Source organism: Saccopteryx bilineata, chromosome 9 (assembly GCF_036850765.1).
Source record: "Saccopteryx bilineata isolate mSacBil1 chromosome 9, mSacBil1_pri_phased_curated, whole genome shotgun sequence".
Classification (NCBI taxonomy): Eukaryota; Metazoa; Chordata; class Mammalia; order Chiroptera; family Emballonuridae; genus Saccopteryx; species Saccopteryx bilineata.
In genome coordinates this window covers 20,012,419-20,032,800 of record NC_089498.1, presented here as the reverse complement: position 1 = coordinate 20,032,800, position 20,382 = coordinate 20,012,419, and the positions used below count along the sequence as shown (strand labels likewise).

The 20,382-nt window shown below is 37.5% G+C and overlaps 1 protein-coding gene across 7 annotated transcripts in view; it reads right to left on the bottom strand.

The window, feature by feature from the left end:
* Positions 1 to 20,382, bottom strand: part of NFAT5 (nuclear factor of activated T cells 5) — a 125,208-nt gene that overhangs the window by 12,605 nt on the left and 92,221 nt on the right. For 5 of the 7 annotated variants that reach the window (XM_066243990.1, XM_066243992.1, XM_066243993.1 and 2 more), the window contains 5 exons: positions 13,206 to 13,340; positions 13,028 to 13,080; positions 8,828 to 8,960; positions 3,654 to 3,737; positions 255 to 403 (listed from right to left, as the gene is read on the bottom strand). In XM_066243990.1, coding sequence (XP_066100087.1) covers positions 255 to 403; positions 3,654 to 3,737; positions 8,828 to 8,960; positions 13,028 to 13,080; positions 13,206 to 13,340 — 554 coding nt within the window. The remainder of the gene's footprint in view (positions 1 to 254; positions 404 to 3,653; positions 3,738 to 8,827; positions 8,961 to 13,027; positions 13,081 to 13,205; positions 13,341 to 20,382) is intronic. The other 2 variants (XM_066243991.1, XM_066243994.1) reach the window with 1 other exon arrangement.

Genomic DNA, 20,382 nt, shown 5'->3' with positions numbered 1-20,382 from the left:
TAGGTCAAGCTAACGTATTAATTCCTCCCTTGTCAAAAATTACTGGAAGTCACTCTGCAGGCTATTTTATTGGACTATAACAGCATTTACTCTGAAAAGCAAAATTCATTAAGTGCATCCAAAGAGAAACAAACGTGAAAGAAACAGAAAAAGTGAAAAGCATAAACAGGAGAAAAATATCAAGCCACTTAAAATATAAAAGGCAATTTTCATATTTGAGGTTAAGACATGGGACACTAATCAATGTGGCTTACCTTAAAAATAGGGGAAGGTCTTTTTTCTGCGGTTACCTCCATTGGTGTAACATCTTCACTCTTAATCATACTACTTGATATGAGTGGAGGGATCAGAGCGTTAGGAAGGATATTTACCTTATCTAAGTTACATCCAGTAGTTTTCATTGCTGCACACATACAAGAAAAAAGAAGTTCAAAATCATTAAAGTCGTCAACTATTACATTCTACAGTGTGATGACTATTAGCCCTGATGTAAATGTCTATTTTTTGTTGTTGTTTTTTTTACAGGGACAGAGAGAGAGTCAGAGAGAGGGATAGATAGGGACAGACAGGAACAAAGAGAGATGAGAAGCATCAATTCTTCATTGAGGCACCTTAGTTATTCACTGATTGCTTCCTCATATGGGCCTTCAGCAGACTGAGGAACTCCTTGCTCGAGCCAGTGACCTTGGGTCCAAGCTGGTGAGCTTTGCTCAAACCAGATGAGCCCGCGCTCAAGTTGGTGACCTTGGGGTCTTGAACCTGGGTCTTCTGCATCCCAGTCCAACGCTCTATCCACTGCGCCACCACCTGGTCAGGCTAAATGTCTATTTTTTGATGTTATGTAGCATAAGATACAAAACTGGTATATCAAAATGTGCCCTCCCTTTTTGAAGCAGCATTGGCTTGAGGACTCCTGGTATGAGCCTGAGACTGTGGGTTAAATATCAATGAGCCTAAGCAATTCTGTTATCAAGCTATACCTCCCAGGACACTTCTAAGGGGCCTTGAATTTCACTCCTCAACATAATCAAGATATACTATAGGATACAATTTGGAAATCTCCATGAGCTTAAAGCTACTCAATTACAATTCATTTTAGCATATGGCTGCCTGACAGTATAAAATCAAAACACTTTAAAGATCACAGGACTAATATCATATTTATAAAAATAAATGAAGCTCTGGCCGGATAGCTCAGTTGGTTAGAGCATCATCCTGAAGCACAGAGATTGCCGGTTTGATCCCGGCACATACAGGAATAGTTCAATGTTTCTCTCTCTCTTTCTTTTCCTCTCTTGCTAAAATAATTTTTTAAAAAAGTTAAAAAAATAAAACTTTTAAATTGATAAGATAGCTGAATACTCAATTTTATATCTTCATAATATTTTTATCATAATTTCAGTTGTTTTGTTACTAAAAATTAAACATAGTATTTAAAACCATTCAATCTTCAATTCATAATCTTGTATGAAAAAGTTTACATTGAATTAGTGTTCTAAATCAGCCAATACTTTATGAAGGGAGCATCAATGAATTTAATAAAAAATATAAAAGAATAAAGTTGAAAAAGAAAGACCAAAATTTTCTGGACTATCTTTAATGATTAATTAATTATGGTATTATTTATCTAATGAACATGGCTTAAATTATTTTTGCTTAGAGGTGTTACTTTATACACCGAAGCTTACCTTATACTTTTTTTTTATAGAGACAGAGAGAGAGACAGAGAGAGGGATAGATAGAAACAGACAGACAGACAGGAATGAGGAGATGAGAAGCATCAATCATCAGTTTTTCGTTGTGACACCTTAGTTGTTTATTGATTGCTTTCTCATATGTGCCTTGACTGCAGGCCTTCAGCAGACCGAGTGAACCCTTGCTCAAGCCAGCGACCTTGGGTCCAAGCTGGTGAGCTTTGCTCAAACCAGGTGAGCCCGCACTCAAGCTGGCAACCTCGGGGTCTCGAACCTGGTCCTCCATATCCCAGTCCGACGCTCTATCCACTGTGCCACCACCTGGTCAGGCTACCCTATACTTTTTAATCCTAGCTATGACTTTGGACAAATTATTTAACCTCTCTGGAAAATTGGTTTTCTCATATGAAATGAGATTAAATTACCTACCTCATAGTTTGGAAGATTAAATAAAATAATGCCAATAAGAGTGTGGCATATTGCCTAGCACTTCTTATTATGTCCAACATACATCAGCTATGGTTATCCATAGCACAGATTTATAAATTTTCTTGTAGCTGAATCAGATAATCTTGTCAGTTTACTAACCAGTATGTAATTTCTCACTAATCTGCTCTGGAAAGTGTTCATGGTCAGAAATTATAATGGCAAGCTATTAATATATTGAACACATTATGCATGTGAATGCTAAATTTTACTACTGACAGTAGAAAAAAAGTCACTGTATTTGATAAAACATATTATTCCCCTTAAAAATGTATTTTTAATTGATTTTGAAAGAGAGACAAAGAGAGGGAGAGAAAGAGAGCAACATCAATTTGTTGTTCCACTTACTTATGTATTCATTGGTTGACTCTTGTACGTGCCCTGACTGGGGATCAAACCTGCAATGTTGGTGTATTGAGATGACACCAACTGAACTACCCAGTCAGGGCCAAAAATGTAAGGCTTTTTAAGTTTTTTTTATTTTTCCAGAGTTAGAAGCCGGGAAGCAGTCAGACAGACTCCCGCATGAGGCTGACTGGGATCCACCCAGCATGTCCACCAGGGGGCGTTGCTTTCTTGTAGCCAGAGCCATTCTAGCGCCTGAGGCAGAGGCCATGGAGCCATCCTCAGCACCTGGGTCAACTTTGCTCCAATGGAGCCTTGGCTGTGGGAGGGGAAGAAAGAGATAGCGAGGAAGGAGAGGGGGAAGGGTGGAGAAGCAGATGAGCACTTCTACTGTGTGCTCTGGCGGGGAATCAAACCCGGGACTTCCAAACGCCGGGCCGATGCTCAACTGCTGAGCCAACTAGCCAGGGCCAAAATGTAAGTATTTTTAATTTTATAATTTAATTTGATTTAACTCATGAATTTCATGTTCGAATATTAATGTAAAAGCTAGAATTATAGGACTAAATCAATGGCCATTATGTAATTGGCACAAAAGTATCATTGAGTATCATAGTTGATTAGAAATCTGCTAAGAAAAGAAATCTACTACATTATAACATCCTGATCTTCATTGCCTCCTGGGATTGGCAGAGGAGTAAGATAAAGATGTCAGAAGAAAGAACCTAAAGCAACTTTTTCAAATGCTGGTAATTCATAATTTGTTCTCTTCAGTCTTAATGTCAAGTACTAATCATATCAGAAGCAAAAAGCTTTATAGACTATTTTTGATGTATATTACTGTGCTTTATATATAGTTTTAAGATTTTTAATATTAGAGAATTGAAAAAAAAAACAAAAACTCCTTCACTCCAACATGTTAAAAAAAGTTTATACAGGGAATGAAGGGAAATATCAAGTTGGGAAACAAGTCTCTGCATTCAGTAAAGCTAAACAAATGTTTACTTTACATTATGGAAGACACCCGGTTAAGTGTTCCAAATATTAAGAGAAAACAAACAGTAAAATTTGATAGAGAAAAATACAGGATCACCCATTCATAATTTTTTAGAAGAATCAAATTGGTACCTTTCATGGCTTCTTCAAAAGAGCAAGGTCTTGCTGGACTAGATATTTCCTTCTTCACATTAACATTCAAAGTACCAGCTGCTGCTATTAAAAAAAAAAAGTATTTAAACTTTTTCATCTTAGCAAAATGTGTATTTTTAAATTTCTTAATTTGAGTAGTGAGATTTTTTCATGCTCGCTGACCCCCGGGAGTAATTTTTTTTTTCCAAAAATGAAATTAGTTCCAGTTACAGTATTTTTTTTTTGTTTTTATTTTTTGTGACAGAGAGACGGAGAGAGGGGCAGGTAGGGACAGACAGGAAGGGAGAGAGATGAGAAGCATCAATTCTTTGTTGTGGCATCTTAGTTGTTCATTGATTGCTTTCTAATATGTGCCTTGACCTGAGGGGAGGGGGCTACAGCAGAGCAAGTGACCCCTTGCTCAAGCCAGCAACCTTGGGCTCAAGCTGGTGAGCCTTGCTCAAACCAGATGAGCCTGCACACAAGCTGGTGACCTCTGGGTTTTGAACCTGGGTCCTCCGTGTCCCAGTCCAATGCTCTATCCACTGCGCCACCGCCTGGTCAGGCCCAGTTACAGTTTTATTAACTTAAAATCATGTTTGTTTGATAACCAATTTATGAAAACAAGAAGATCATACATTTGCCTGTTTTTAATGTTGCCTTACACATTTAAAAAATAAATTGACTGTACTCTGGATAGTCAGGAGGCACAAAGATGTACATGAATGTTTGTACTACTCGAAGGGTTAATGGACTGTTTTCTCACAAAAAAATATCATTAAATTATTTGTCTAGCAGGAATTCTAAGTTGGGTTGAGTTTTTGTAATTACCAGTCTATGCTCTAAAATTCACCAATCTCCAATTGGGCAGAAGCATATGCTTATTTATCAAAACAAAAACAACAGCAACTTAAAACAATCCTTCTTCTTGTGGAGATTACAGGAGGGAGATGGGTACGGGAGGTGAAAGAGGGTAAAAGGGGAACAGATGGTGAAGCCTTGGCTTGGGGAGATGAACATACAATGCAATATACAGATACATTTCCACTTTTTAAAATATTTTATTTTTTTAAGACTTTATCCATTTTAGAGGAGAAAGAAAGAAAAAGAAGTGGGGGGAGGAGCAGGAAGCATCAACTCTCATATATGTCTTGAGCAACTCCAGGGTTTCAAACTGGCTACCTCAGCATTCCAGGTCAACACTTTATCCACTGCACCACCATAGGTCAGGCCATTTTTACTTTAAAAAAAATTGTTATTTATCAATTTTAGCAAGAGAAAGAGAGAGACAGAAACATAGATCTGTTCCTGTATGTATCCTGACCAGGGATAGAGCCAGCAACCTCTGCACTTTGGGACAATGCTCTAACCCAGTGGTCCCCAACCTCTTTTGGGCCATGGACCGGTTTAATGTCAGAAAATATTTTCATGGACCGGCCTTTAGGGTGGGACGGATAAATGTATCACGTGACTGAGACAAGCATCAAGAGTGAGTCTTAGATGGATGTAACAGAGGGAATCTGGTCATTTAAAAAAAATAAAATATCGTTCAGACTTAAATATAAATAAAATAGAAATAATGTAAGTTATTTATTCTTTCTCTGCGGACCAGTACCAAATGGCCCACGGACCTGTATGGGTCCACGGCCCAGGGGTTGGGGACCACTGCTCTAACCAACTGAGCTATTCAGTGAGGGTGATAAATTTCTACTTTTATATGAGGTTTTAGTCATTTTACTTTAGAGCAACAGAAAAATTGGGTTTTATATCCCACATTTCTTAAAAGAAATCACTGCTGGAGAGTCACTGCAAAAAATACCTAATATGATTTCTGTGTCTTAATAGGTTAAAGAAAAAAAATAAAATAAAGGTGCTCTAATGATAAGCTAAGCTTCAATGACTGGCAATGAAACAAAGGTTTTATGACTGCAAAGTATCTAAATGCCTGAGAGTAGGCACATGCGATGTATTTTTGGCAGTAAAGAGCCAGAGGACTTGCCTGACCAGGCGGTGGCACAGTGGATAGTGTGTCAGAGTGGGACATCAGAGGACCCAGGTTTGAAACCCCGAGGTCGCCGGCTTGAGTGTGGGCTCATTCGATTTGAGCATGGGCTCACCAGCTTGAGCATAGGGTTGCTGGCTTGAACATGGGATTATAGACATGACCCAAAGGTTGCTGACTTGAAGCCCAAGGTCGCCGGCTTGAGCAAGAGGTCACTCGCTCTGCTGTAGCCACCTGGTCAAGGCATATATGAGAAAGCAATCAATGAACAACTAAGGTGCTGCAACAAAGATTTGATCCTTCTCATCTCTCTCCTTTCCTGTCTGTCCCTCTCTCTTTCACACACACACACACAAAAAGAGCTGTAGAGGGGCTTGTGACTGCCAGACTGTACAGACTCAGTTTATGTTCACCTGAGCCCTTGCCCCAATTCTACTTTTAGATCATATACCTGTGATTCCAAAATTCTCTGCACAACTACTCTATGTGTGCAGTCTAGATTTACAGCATGGACAGAGCTTGGAAGCACTGGTCAGTGTACCAAGGCCCTCCAGGTATACGATAGAGCCCAGAGTGGGAAAAGGAGCAGGGCAGGAGAGGGGCCCTCTTTCTTCATGCTGCCATGCTCCAGGCTGGAACTCTAAACAGTCTGGAGATCTAAATTCATATCTGGTCTCCCAGGCTGTTATGAAGTTATCTTTATCAAATTAAGAGGACAGGATATATTTTATTTAATTATTTGTTAGTTTTATGTATAACTTTTAAATATTTAGACAAATGGTATAAAGGTTGCCATTTCTACTCTGACTTGCAAATATTGCTGTTACCAATGTTCATCATTGAATATTTAAATGCTTAACATTTAGATGAATCACAATAACAACTAGTTTATTATCATAATGAGACAGTACAAATTTCTATAACCAAGTTTTCTCGAAATTAATTATATTCTCTCTCTCATGTACAACTGAAAATGAAATACTAAAAAGTGACAGCATGGGAAGGTAGAAACTGAATATTAGATCTCAATATAAAGTCTGCATGCTATATATTTATTCAATTAAGAGCTTCTGAGAGTGAATGCTATCTATGATAAAATATGAGGAAGGAACACAACAGAATAAACATATATTAATAAAAGCCTAAACGTGATCAAATCTAGCCAATTAGTATAGGCTTTAAAGCAAAAGACTTATAAGCTGTTTTACTTAGCAATTTATCAAAGGAAATTTTCTAATAGTTAACATATCACTAAGAAATAAGGATTTTTAGTGCTGATGCTAAGCACCTCAAAGTCCTGAAGTTCTTTACAATTAATAAACCAACAAAACCTCAGATTTTCAGGATAGCAGAAACTTTAAAAGCTATTCCCTGACATACACATACACTTACTTCCCTGCTCCCGTCCTACACAAAACAGAAACTCCTTAGGAAAAAAGTTTTTTTGTGGTTAATTATGCCATCTTTCTCCCCTCACAAGCAAGCTCCTCCTTGTACAAAATATTCAATGTCAGTATTTAGTAGCTAGCAGTTACTAAATACTTTAACTACCATTAGTTTTATTTATTTATTTATTTTTGTATTTTTTCTGAAGTTGGAAAAGGGGAGGCAGTCAGACTCCCGCATGCGCCTGACCAGGATCCACCCGGCATGCCCACCAGGGGGTGATGCTCTGCCCATCTGGGGCATCGTTGTGTTGCAACCAGAGCCATTCTAGCGCCTGAGGCAGAGGCCACAGAGCCATCCTCAGTGCCCGGGCCAACTTTGCTCCAATGGAGCCTTGGCTGTGGGAGGGGAAGAGAGAGACAGAGAGGAAGGAGAGGGGGAGGGGTGGAGAAGCAGATGGGCTTCTCCTGTGTGCCCTGGCCAGGAATCGAACCTGGGACTCCTGCACGCCAGGCCAATGCTCTACCACTGAGTCAACCGGCCAGGGCCACTACCATTAGTTTTAAATCAAACTTTCTTGGATTTTTGAGGTCTTCCTAGAGAGAAAACAATAAAATATTTGGTCTTTGAATATAAGCCAATTTTCTTGGCCTTATTTTTGTGGATGCCAGTAAATTATTTCTAAACTTGTCCTTTTCTGTCTGAAATGTCTAGCTGTGATCTCTTATTGTGAGACAAATAATTAGAGGATTTCATTAGTTCTGTACTGTGCATACTTTTGTAGCAACATAAAAGAACCAGTGTTGTGAAATTCAGACATGATTTAAAAGAAAAGGAAACGGAAACATTAAGGGATAGAAAGGAATTTATCAAGACTAGTTATAACTGTCCTGACTACTGTTTCCATTCCTTTCTGTTGCCAGAGTATTCTTTCCCTGACACCTTTTTTCACCTTGTACCTCACTGAATTCTGAACTATTTGGAAATAACAGATACAGAATCAATAAATTTACAGATACAGAACTGCTAATCCTGAAAATACCTGAACCTGAAATGAACTGCACCGATGGTAAGCCAGGCGGAAATCAAGTCTAGGTCAATGCAACATGTGAAGAGCTTCCATTTCCAAAATGTTCTCCCTACTTCTGCCAGGAAAAGGCTTCTCTTCTTCAGGTAACTAAACGAATGCAGGCAAACAGCTCATACTTCTTACCCAGAAGATCTAAAGATCTTCTAGACTTTTAACATTTCTGTTGCTCTTATTGCTCTGGTTTCTAAAGCATCTATTTTGCCTAATTTATTAAAATATTTCTTCACCAGCAGTCTTTGATATTTTTAATTACACAGATTAGAAAATGTTACAGGCATAGGACTGTATTTGTGATTTTTGTCTCTCACCTCTCCTAAAATGCATCCTGCAAGCCAGCTAGACTATTAGCAGTTTCCCAAAGTTGTCACTTTCACTTTTCTTCACATTAGAGGTGCTCAATGAATGGAAATTCTTACTAAAGAGTAACCTGTATGATAACTCTGGAGAGTCTGATTTCGGAGCATTCCTAGCTTTTCTTTTATTATTTGAGCATAAGGCTGAAATGGTACCCTTAAACAAAGAGTAAAAGCAGTATTGGTGGCCATCTTCTTAGAAAATAATGCTAGCTCCAAAAAATTCTAGTATCAACTCCTGTTAGTATAGAATTTTTCTTTTTAGTTGGCCGGTCTTCTTCATTTCTTTACAAAGTATTAGAAACTAATTCATTTTAGTTCAGAATTTTTTATTTTGACATACCTGGGTCTGGAGTGTAAGTGAATGGCTGAACATCATGAGATCTTCCAGCATTGGTCACTACATATATTCCCACTGATACTGGCCTAGTTATATGTTGGTCATGATATGGGGGAACTTTCACAATGAGATGATTCTAGTTGAAAGAAAATTGCAAGAGTCAGAAAAGAAGCAATAATTAAATCAAAATTTTGAAATAAAAATTATATTTAAGTACATTTCCTATTAGTTATAAAGTTTAAAAATATGACTAGAAAAAAATGTATTTTAAGTTCAGGTTTACAGGCATCAGGATATTAATTTTAAAACTTCTTTTTAAGATAAAATCCAAATATTTTACCATGGTTTACAAGGTTCCTGCTCTGACAACTTTATCTCACTCCCATTCTCCCCAGATTATTTATACCCTAGCCTTGATGACCGATGAATGTCTCAATCCATTCTTTTAGCACACTGAATTCCTCTTTATCCAGAGCCTTTATAACCTGCTGCTCTCTCCCACTGGAAGAGTCTTCCTTTACCTCTTCAAATGGCTAGTTCCTTACCCATTCTCAGGTCTTATTCAAATGTTATCTCCTCTAAGAAGCCTTCTCTGTCCTTCTAAAAGTAGCACTCCTCCCCATTCTCATCACATAATCTTGTTTTTATTTCTACAACAGCACTTATCACCACCTGAAATTACTATGACTATTTGCTTATTTTCTTGTCTCTCTCCAACCTTAAGAATATAAGTTCAATAGGAAACTGGGATGTTTTGTTCCTCACTCTATCTATCCTGTTAACAAAAATACACATAAATATATTTATTGAATAAAAGAATGAATAAATTTTGAGGGGAAAAAATGTGCCCACCAAGCACAAGTTCTGTACAATATTAATTGAGATGTACGTACTTTACAAGGCAGTTCACTACTTCCTAATCACTTAATTCTCATTTAGCCAAACTGGGTTCAGTTTACCCAAACCAGCACTTATTTAAGGGTACTATATCTTCTTGGAAGATACTGTGAACCACATCAGACTCATTCTCTTCTTCCCTGGTACACTATAGTATTGGGAAGGACCATCAGGGGATGGTAATTATGTTTTTGTCTGAGGATATGACACGCAGGAGGCCAATGATGACAATTGAGGGTAAAATGAATTTGATGACATTTTTTACTTAGACTATAGTTAGCTGACTCAGTTGAATAGAACATGTGACAAACAAGGCCAAGGTCAAGGTTTTAATTTCTGAGCACTTAATTTATATCTAAGATTTTTCTTAAAACACAAAGGAATAAAAATAATACACAAAGGAATTACAAACTTTTTGATAAATTGGATATTGATTCTCAATTTCTTTACTTCTTCTATCTCTGTTTGCTTTCATGTGCTCTTTTCTATTCCTATCAGCATTTTATGCTAAATTTTAGGCTTTGAGTATTTTACACATCAGTATGTTCCTGCTCCTCTGTTCTCTGTGATCTACATCTAAACATACTACTGTTCTAAGACAGGGTTGTCCACTCTCTCCACTCTTATTTAATGTGGTACTAGAGGTTCTAGCCAGAGCAATCAGACAAGACAAAGAAATAAAAGGCATCCATATCGGAAAAGAAGAAGTAAAGGTATCACTTTTTGCAGATGATATGATCCTATACATCGAAAACCCCAAAGAATCCACAAAAAGACTACTAGAAACAATAAGCCAATACAGTAAGGTCGCAGGATACAAAATTAACATACAGAAGTCAATAGCCTTTCTATATGCCAACAATGAAACAATTGAGAACGAACTCAAAAGAATAATCTCCTTCACGACTGCAACAAAAAAAATAAAATACTTAGGAATAAACATAACAAAGAATGTAAAGGACTTATATAATGAAAACTATAAACCATTGTTAAGGGAAATCGAAAAAGATATAATGAGATGGAAGAATATACCTTGTTCTTGGCTAGGAAGAATAAATATAATCAAGATGGCTATATTACCCAAAGCAATATACAAATTTAATGCAATTCCCATCAAACTTCCAATGACGTTTTTTAAAGAAATAGAGCAAAAAATCATCAGATTTATATGGAACTATAAAAAACCCCGAATAGCCAAAGCAATCCTAAAGAAAAAGAATGAAGCTGGGGGCATTACAATACCTGACTTCAAACTATTTTATAGGGCCACGACAATCAAAACAGCATGGTATTGGCAGAAAAATAGACACTCAGACCAATGGAACAGAATAGAAAGTCCAGAAATAAAACCACATATATATAGTCAAATAATTTTTGATAAAGGGGCCAACAACACACAACGGAGAAAAGAAAGCCTCTTCAATAAATGGTCCTGGGAAAACTGGAAAGCCACATGCAAAAGAATGAAACTGGACTATAGTCTCTCCCCCTGTATAAAAATTAACTCAAAATAGATCAAAGATCTAAACATAAGACCTGAAACAATTAAGTACATAGAAGAAGACATAGGTACTCAACTCATGGACCTGGGTTTTAAAGAGCATTTTATGAATTTGACTCCACAGGCAAGAGAAGTGAAGGCAAAAATTAATGAATGGGACTACATCAGACTAAGAAGTTTTTGCTCAGCAAGAGAAACTGATAACAAAATAAACAGAAAGCCAACTAAATGGGAAATGATATTTTCAAACAACAGCTCAGATAAGGGCCTAATATCCAAAATAGACAAAGAATTCATAAAACTCAACAACAAACAAACAAACAATCCAATAAAAAAATGGGAAGAGGATATGAATAGACACTTCTCCCAGGAAGAAATACAAATGGCCAACAGATATATGAAAAGATGCTCATCTTCTTTAGCTATTAGAGAAATGCAAATCAAAACGGCAATGAGATACCACCTCACACCTGTTCGATTAGCTATTATTAGCAAGACAGGTAATAGCAAATGTTGGAGAGGCTGTGGAGAAAAAGGAACCCTCATACACTGTTGGTGGGAATGTAAAGTAGTACAACCATTATGGAAGAAAGTATGGTGGTTCCTCAAAAAACTGAAAATAGAACTACCTTATGACCCAGCAATCCCTCTACTGGGTATATATCCCAAAAACTCAGAAACATTGATACGTAAAGACACATGCAGCCCCATGTTTATTGCAACATTGTTCACAGTGGCCAGGACATGGAAACAACCAAAAAGCCCATCAATAGATGACTGGATAAAGAAGATGTGGCACATATACACTATGGAATACTACTCAGCCATAAGAAATGATGACATCGGAACATTTACAGCAAAATGGTGGGATCTTGATAACATGATTCGAAGCGAAATAAGTAAATCAGAAAAAACCAGGAACTGCATTATTCCATACGTAGGTGGGACATAAAAGTGAAACTAAGAGACATTGATAAGAGTGTGGTGGTTACAGGGGGGAGGGGGAAAGGGAGAGGGAAAGGGGGTGGGGGGGCACAAAGAAAACAAGATAGAAGGTGAGAGAGGACAATCTGACTTTGGGTGGTGGGTATGCAACATAATTGAACGACAAGAAAACCTGGACTTGTTATCTTTGAATATATGTATCCTGATTTATTGATGTCACCCCATTAAAAAAATAAAATTATTAAAAATAAATAAATAAATAAACATACTACTGTTCTGTATATCTTCTATCTGATTTATATATAAATTTGTCCTTTACTTCTGCTAGTCTTAACATCTGAATTTGCTTCTATTTGATCTACATACTAATTCTTAAGTCAGTTTTTTATTCTTGCTTTAAAGCTCTTTTTCTTCGTTATCTAAGAAACAATACCTAGCGAAGGCCTACAAATAAACTCTTTTAATGTAACAAATCATGCTTCTAAATGCAAAAAGGTAACTAACAAACATAAAACAACAAAACAACCGGCACATAGCAGGTAATAAATAAATTTTCCTTTTATTTGACCAATAGTAGGTTAAGGTAATCCAAATCCCTAGCGCAAGTAAGTATTAGGAAAGAAATGTTTCATTAATTAGCAATACCAATTTGCTAGGGCTCTTAAACTTTTAAAAATAGAGGGAACTGTATCACTCCTAGCATTAGTTGAATAGTTCAATTTCAGTTAAAAAAAACTCAAGAAAGAAACTACATAATTTATATCTATCCCACATAAAAAACAATCTGTTGATTCAGGGAAATTCAAGACAAAACTCAATTTCTCAGCAAATAAACAATCAAAATATAAAAAGACGTATACCTGATGAAATAGTTCCATGTCAATTTCAGCTTCTGACTTCCAAGAGTTTTCATCTGATTGAAATAAAAACAGTGACTTATTAAAATTCTGAAAGGTTTTTACTTTGTTGCTATGATTATTATCTTTATAACAAAGCGAAACATGCAATAATCTCTGTACCAGTATTGTGTCTACTTACCAGAAACATTTTCTTGGAAAATCACTTTAGTTCCTTTCAGAAAGTTCTTGCCAATTAAAAATACTTCTTCCTCTCCTTTCACTGAACAGCTATGCAAGCTTTTCTTCAAGATTTCTGGCACTCCTGCCGGCTGAGCTGTGGAATACATAAGCATCCTATAAAAAGAACTACCAACCAACACTTACATCTTATCTAAAACCAAACCTCAATTATCTAGTTCTGTAAGTTGTCTTTGTTGACCTGTAAATTTGACGTCCTTAATTTTACAACTTAACTTTTACCCCAACAGAGAACAGAATAAACAGAAAAGTCCATATTAATTTTTAATAACACTTGTAAGATTTTATAGAAATGGATTGATATCTAAAATGAGGTTTTACTTTATGTCATCTTTTTTTTTCTCATAACAGGAATAAAAAAGGTTTTAAAATATAAACTTGGTCAGCCTCGCCTGTGGTGGCGCAGTGGACAAAGTGCCAACCTGGAATGCGGAAGTCACCAGTTTGAAACCTGGGCTTGCCTGGTCAAGGCATTTATGACAAGCAACCAATGAACAGTTAGAGTGAAGCAACTACTTCTCCACCACCCTATCCCCTCCCACTCTTCTCTTTGAAAAAAATCAATAAAATCTTTTAAAAAAATACACCTGACCAGGCAGTGACGCAGTGGATAGAACATTGGCCTGGAACGATAAGGACCCAGGTTCAAAATCCTGAGGTAGCCAGCTTGAGCATGGGCTCAGAACATAGATTTGACCCATAGATGCTGGCTTGAAGCCCAAGGTCGCTGGCTTGAGCAAGGGTCTGGCTTGGCTGGAGCCCCATGGTCAAGGCACATATGAGAAAGCAATCAATGAACAACTAAGGTGCTGCAACTACAAATTGATGTTTCACCTCTCTCTCCTTTCCTGTCTGTCTCTCCATCTCTCTCTCTCTCAAAAGAAAAAAAAAAAGAACTCAGTCATGTTTTTGTCTTAATAGTATTTTTTACAACTTCAATTTTAAAACATGCTTGTAATATAATATACAAATGATGTATTATATGTAGAATTATACACCTGAAACCAGTATATTTTTATTAACCAATGTCACCCCAATAAATTCTATAAAAAATTAAAAAGAAATAAAAATAAAAACAGACTTGTCTCAGAATTCTAATCTTAAAATATCAGCTATGCTATGCCATTACAATACTTCTGAGGCAATGAGTGCCTCTGGGTGGTACTGGGGCTCCTTTAAGGATCTAGACTCGGAGTCAGAAGAGGATCCATACTAAAAGAGTGCCTGATCAGACTGCATCCAATTCAGAATAATTCTACCAGGAAATTTCCCTGAACTGAGATACCCTGAAGTTAAATAAGAAAATGCACTTGATTTTCTATTACAAACTAACAAACAAAGAGGTTGACAAACACTGAAGAGACAGATCTAATGAACAAATTGCAATAAGCTTACCAACCTACTTATGCCAAAATTTCCTTAAGAAAATTTAGTAGGTATTGCCTGACCAGGCAGTGGCACAGTGGATAGAGCGTCGGACTGGGATGTGGAGGACTCAGGTTCAAGACCCCAAGGTCACCAGCTTGAGCGCAAGCTCATCTGGTTTGAGCAAGGCTCATCAGCTTGAGCCCAAGGTCGCTGGCTCAAGCACAGGGTCACTCGGTCTGCTGTAGCCCCCCCCCCCCCATCAAGGCACATGAGAAATCAATCAATGAACAACTAAGGAACTGTAACGAAGAATTGATGTTTCTCATCTCTCTTCCCTTCCTGTCTGTCTGTCTCTATCTCTGATTCTCTCTGTCTCTGCCACAAAAAAAAGAAAAAAAAAAGAAAATTTAGTAGGTATTGCTTAGCAAATCAGGTTTCGAAGTCAAGGAAATCAGGGAAATACTGGGTAAAAACAGCTAAATGAACAAAAAGATTTCTCTAAGAATTTCATATTTTGATGTTCATTAAATATCCAAGAAGTAGGTATAGTATACAGTGTCCCCAACATATGTGACTCCAGCAACATTCTTCCTTATTGACACCTAAGGACTAGTTTTCTACCAGAATACTTTTGGAAATACTGGCATATGTAAGTAAATACCTTTTAACTTCTCAAATATCTGTTCCCCTTAAGGTTAAAGCACTTTGACATAGCCAGTTACATGATTTTCAATTAAATTTATTGGAGTTAAGGTATAGTGGTTAAAGAAATTAAACTATTTGTTGTTTTAGTAAACCCTTACTACAAGGGTAAATTTATATATGGATTATATAACATATCAACTTCTATTTTATTTAAAAAATTAGGCCCTGGCCAGTGGCTCAGTGGATAGGGCAATGGCTACTGTATGGACATCCAGGTTCAATTCTCAGGGCACATAGGAGAAGCAACCATTTGCTTCTCTCCCCTTCCCGCTCCACCTTCTCTCCCTCTTTACCTTCCACAGCCAGTGGCTCGATCTTTCTGGGCATGGCCCAGGCCCTGAGGATAGGCTGGTTGGTCTGAGCACATCCACCTCAGGCACTAAAAATAGCTCGGTACTCAAGTATCGACCCTAGTCAGGGTTGCCGGGTGGATCCCAGTCGGGGTGCAAGCAGGAGTTTGCCTCACTATCTTCCCTCCTCTCATCTAAAAAAAAATTTATTTTTATATTGATTTTAGAGAGAAAGAGGAAGAAGAAAGAGACAGAAAGAGACACATTGATTTGTTATTCCACTTATGTGTTCTGACCAGGGAATTGAACCCACAACCTTATTATATGGGGATGATGCTCTAACCAAGTGATTTACCCAGCTAGGGCACTCATCAATTTCTAAATTAATGAGACATTAATTTAGTTTAAGTGTTTTCTTCTTACTTACATATTTAATAATTAATTTTATCTTTACAAGAATATAATGTGGGAAGGTTTTACTGTGAAAATATTCACTGCCTCTCTTGCTGAAGTGGAAAGGCTGTAATTCTTGCTCCATTCACATCAGGATTAACCACATGACTTGTCTGAATAACGAAATGAGAATTGAAGTAATGTGCCCATTCCAAACAAAAATTTTAAGAGTTTCACATGGTTCAACCATCTACTTTTCCTCCATTACAAAAACAGCAATATCCCAGATAAGGGCAGCTTCTTCAGCCTAGATCCCAAAGTGAACAGAGTGGACCTGCTTTCAGAATGCAGCAAATGTTATTATAAAGTGAGGGAGAAGTAAAACTGTTGTTTTAAACCACTGAGATTTTTTTGATTGCTTGTTACTACAGCATCATTTAGCTTCACTTATTGATACAAACAAGTAAGTAGCTGATCTGTATTAAATATTTAAGTGGCAAATAACATTTTCAGCAATGTCAGAGTTTAAAAAAATTGTGAATATATATATACATAGGCATTGTCAAGAACCTACAGGGTTAATGTATGAACAGAATGGAAACAATCATTAGTCAGACAATAGCAATTACATAACCTTTCTAAACAAAAAAATTAACTAATTTTTAACTTTTTAGAATAACACTGGAACTAAATATCTGTTTTTAAGGAACACTCAAAATATGGTAAATCTTTTTTTACTAGCAAACAATAAGAGGTGTAAAATTATATGAATATACTATATTAACAAAATGAATGGAAAGTCTATAACCTTTCCCCCATTTTCAAATATTATGTGGAAATTCCACTTCACTGATGATTATCAAAAAATTTTTTCCTATCTCATATTTTCCTTTTCTGTATTAAAGACCTAAGAGAGCAAAATAAGGCCCCTCTGAAGAAACAATGTACATTTATCTCCTATATATTAATATTTACATTATACAAAGAACTAGTCTATTACTACTAAAAACAATTCAGCTCTAAACTTTTGCCCTTAAAAGGTCTTTTCTATTAAAAAAATTAATGGTTATCTAACAGGACAGAATTCATACTAAATAGGACTAAAATCAATATTATTTCAGTATTCACCGTTTAGTTTTATCTTTAAGTAATTAGTAAGCTGACTCTTGAAAGTGATCACACTACTTAAAAAGTTACAACACAAAGACATTAGACACCTTTCTGGTATTATAAAAACAGTGCTAGTTTGTAGGTGTTTTCAAATTGTGGTCTTCAAAACAAAGCTGAAAATATTAACAAATATTTGTACATTGAAAAACAAAGCAAATATTAAACCTGTCAAAAGAATTAGTAAAGCTTTTTAATGTTTGTGAAGAGAAGAAAAGTTTACTCAATGCATTTTTTCCTTCAAGTTGTGAGATAGACATAAAAGAAGTAGAAACATTAAATTCAGTCATATTTACTGCAATAAGCATTAAAAGATAAAATCTAAAAAAAAAAGATAAAATTTAATATTCATCATTGAAGAAAGCTATGGTTAATTTTGCTGTATTAAAAAACTACTACAGGGCCCTGGCTGGTTTGCTCAGTGGTAGAGTGTCAGCCCGGCATATGGATATCCCGGGTTTGATCCCTGGCCAGGGCACACAGGAGAAGTGCCCATCTGCTTCTCCACCCTTCCCCCTCTCCTTTCTCTCCGTCTCTCTCTTCCCTTCCCGCAGCCTAGGTTCCATAGGAGCAAAGTTGTCCCAGGCGCTGAGAACGGCTCCATGGCCTCCGCCTCAGATGCTAGAATGGCTCCAGTTGCAATGGACCAATGCCTAGATGGGCAGAGCATCGCCCCCTGGTGGGCATGCTGGGTGGATCCTGATCAGGTGCACGCAGGAGTCTTTCTGTTTGCCTCCTCGCTTCTCAATTCAGAAAAATACAAAATAAAAAACAACAACAAAAAACAAACTACTACAGTCTTCAAGCAATGGAAACAAAAAGAAATAAACAAATGGGACACTACATCAACCTAAAAAGTTTCTGCACAGTAAAGTAAATCATCAAGAAAATGAAGACAACCTACTAAATAGAAGAATATTTGCCAATGATATATCTAATAAGTTAATATCCAAAGTTTATATAGAATTCATACAAGTCAACATAAAAAAACAACAATCCAATTAAAAAGTGGACAGAGTAGGCCCTGGCCGGTTGGCTCAGCAGTACAGTGTCGGCTCAGCGTGTGGAAAGTACTGGGTTCAATTCCCAGTCAGGACACATAGGAGATGTGCCCATCTGCTTCTCCATCCTTTCCCCCTCCTTCCTCTCTGTCTCTCTCTTCCACTCCCTCAGCCGAGGCTCCATTGGAGCAAAGTTGGCCTGGGCGCTGAGGATGGCTCCATGCCCTCCACCTCAGGCGCTAGAATGGCTCCAGCTGCAACAGAGCAACACCCAGATGGGCAGAGCATCACCCCCTGTTGGGCATGCCGGGTGGCCCGGTCAGACGTATGCAGGAGTCAGTCTGACTGCCTCTCCGCTTCTAGCTTTGGAGAAATAAAAGAATAAAATAAAATAAAAAATAAAGAAAAGTGGGCAGAGGATCTGAACAGACACTTCTTCAAAGAATACATACAGATGGCCAATACACATATGAAAAGATAATCAATGTCACTAATCATTAGAGAAATGCAAATTAAAACTACAATAAGATATCACATCACACCTGTCAGAATGGCTATCATCAATAAATCAAGAAATAACAAGTGCTGGTGAGAATATGGAGAAAAGGGAAGCCTCATGCACTGTTGGTGGGAATGCAGATTGGTGCAGCCACTATGGAAAACAGTATAAAGATTCCTTGAAAAAATTAAAAGTGAAACAACCTTATGATTCAGCAATTCTACTTCTTGGTATATATACAAAGAAACTCAAAACACTAATTAAAAGCACATATGGCCTGACCAGGCAGTGGTGCAGTGTATAGAGCGTCGGACTGGGATGCCGAGGACCCAGGTTCAAGACCCCAAGGTCGCCAGCTTGAGCGCGGGCTCATCTGGTTTGAGCAAAAGCTCATTAGCTTGGACCCAAGGTCACTGGCTCGAGCAAGGGGTTACTGGGTCTGCTGAAGGCCCGTGGTCAAGGCACATACGAGAAAGCAATCAATGAACAACTAAGGTGTTGCAATGAAAAACTGTCTGTCCCTATCTATCCCTTTCTCTGACCCTGTCTCTGTAAAAAAAAAAAAAAAAAGAAAAGAAAAAGAACATATGCAATGCTATGTTCACTGCAGCATTATTTACAATAAGCAAGGTATAGAAGCAACCAAAGTGCACATCAATAGATGAGTAGATAAAAAAGTGGTGGGGCCTGGACTGGTGGCTCAGTGGATAGAGCATCAGTCTGGCCTATGGACATCCCAGGTTCGATTCCCAATCAGGGCACACAAGAGAAGCAACAATCTGCTTCTGTCCTCCACTCTCTCCCCTCTTGCAGCCAGTGGCTCGATTTGTTCAAGCATGGCCCCAGGCACTAAGGAGAGCTCGGCTGGTCTGAGCATGGCAGCCTCAGGTGCTAAAAATTGCTCAGTACTTGCATTGGCCCAGACAAGGTTGCCAGGTGGATCCTGGTTGGGACACATGTGGGAGTCTGCCTATCTCCCCACCTCTAACCTAAAAAAAAAAAAGTGGCGGTACACATACACACACTTACTCAGCCATAAAAAAGAAGTCCGTCAGAGAAAGACAAATACCATGCGATTTTACTCACATGTGAAATCTAAACAACAAAATAAATGAATAAACAAAATTGAAACTGACTTATAGATGCAAAGAACAAACTGATGACTGCCAAAAGGGAGGGAGTTTAGGAAGCTGGGTGAAAAAGGTGAAGGGATTAAGAGGTACAAATTTGTAGTTACAAAATAGTTATAGGCATGTAAAGTATAACGTGGGGAATATAGTCAATAATATTGTAATAACTATGTATGGTGCCAAGAGGCTATTGGCAATATCAGAAGTAGCACTATGTGAATTGTATGACTGTCTCTGACCTGACCACTGCGCTACATACCTGAAACTAATAAAAAAATGATACTGAACATAAACTGTAACAAAAAAAATTACTACAGGAGGGTGAGTACCAAAAAAGTATAAAAATATAAAGATGCCTGTGCTCAAGCCGGTGACCTCGGGGTTTTGAACCTGGGTCCTCCACATCCCAGTCCGATGCTCTACCCACTGCACAATTCCCTGGTCAGGCTGAAGATTCATATTCTTAATTTGATATAGTATAGTAAATAATACAAACAATTATCAAAACAAAATACAGCCTGACCTGTGGTGGCACAGTGGATAAAGCGTTGACCTGGAAATGCTG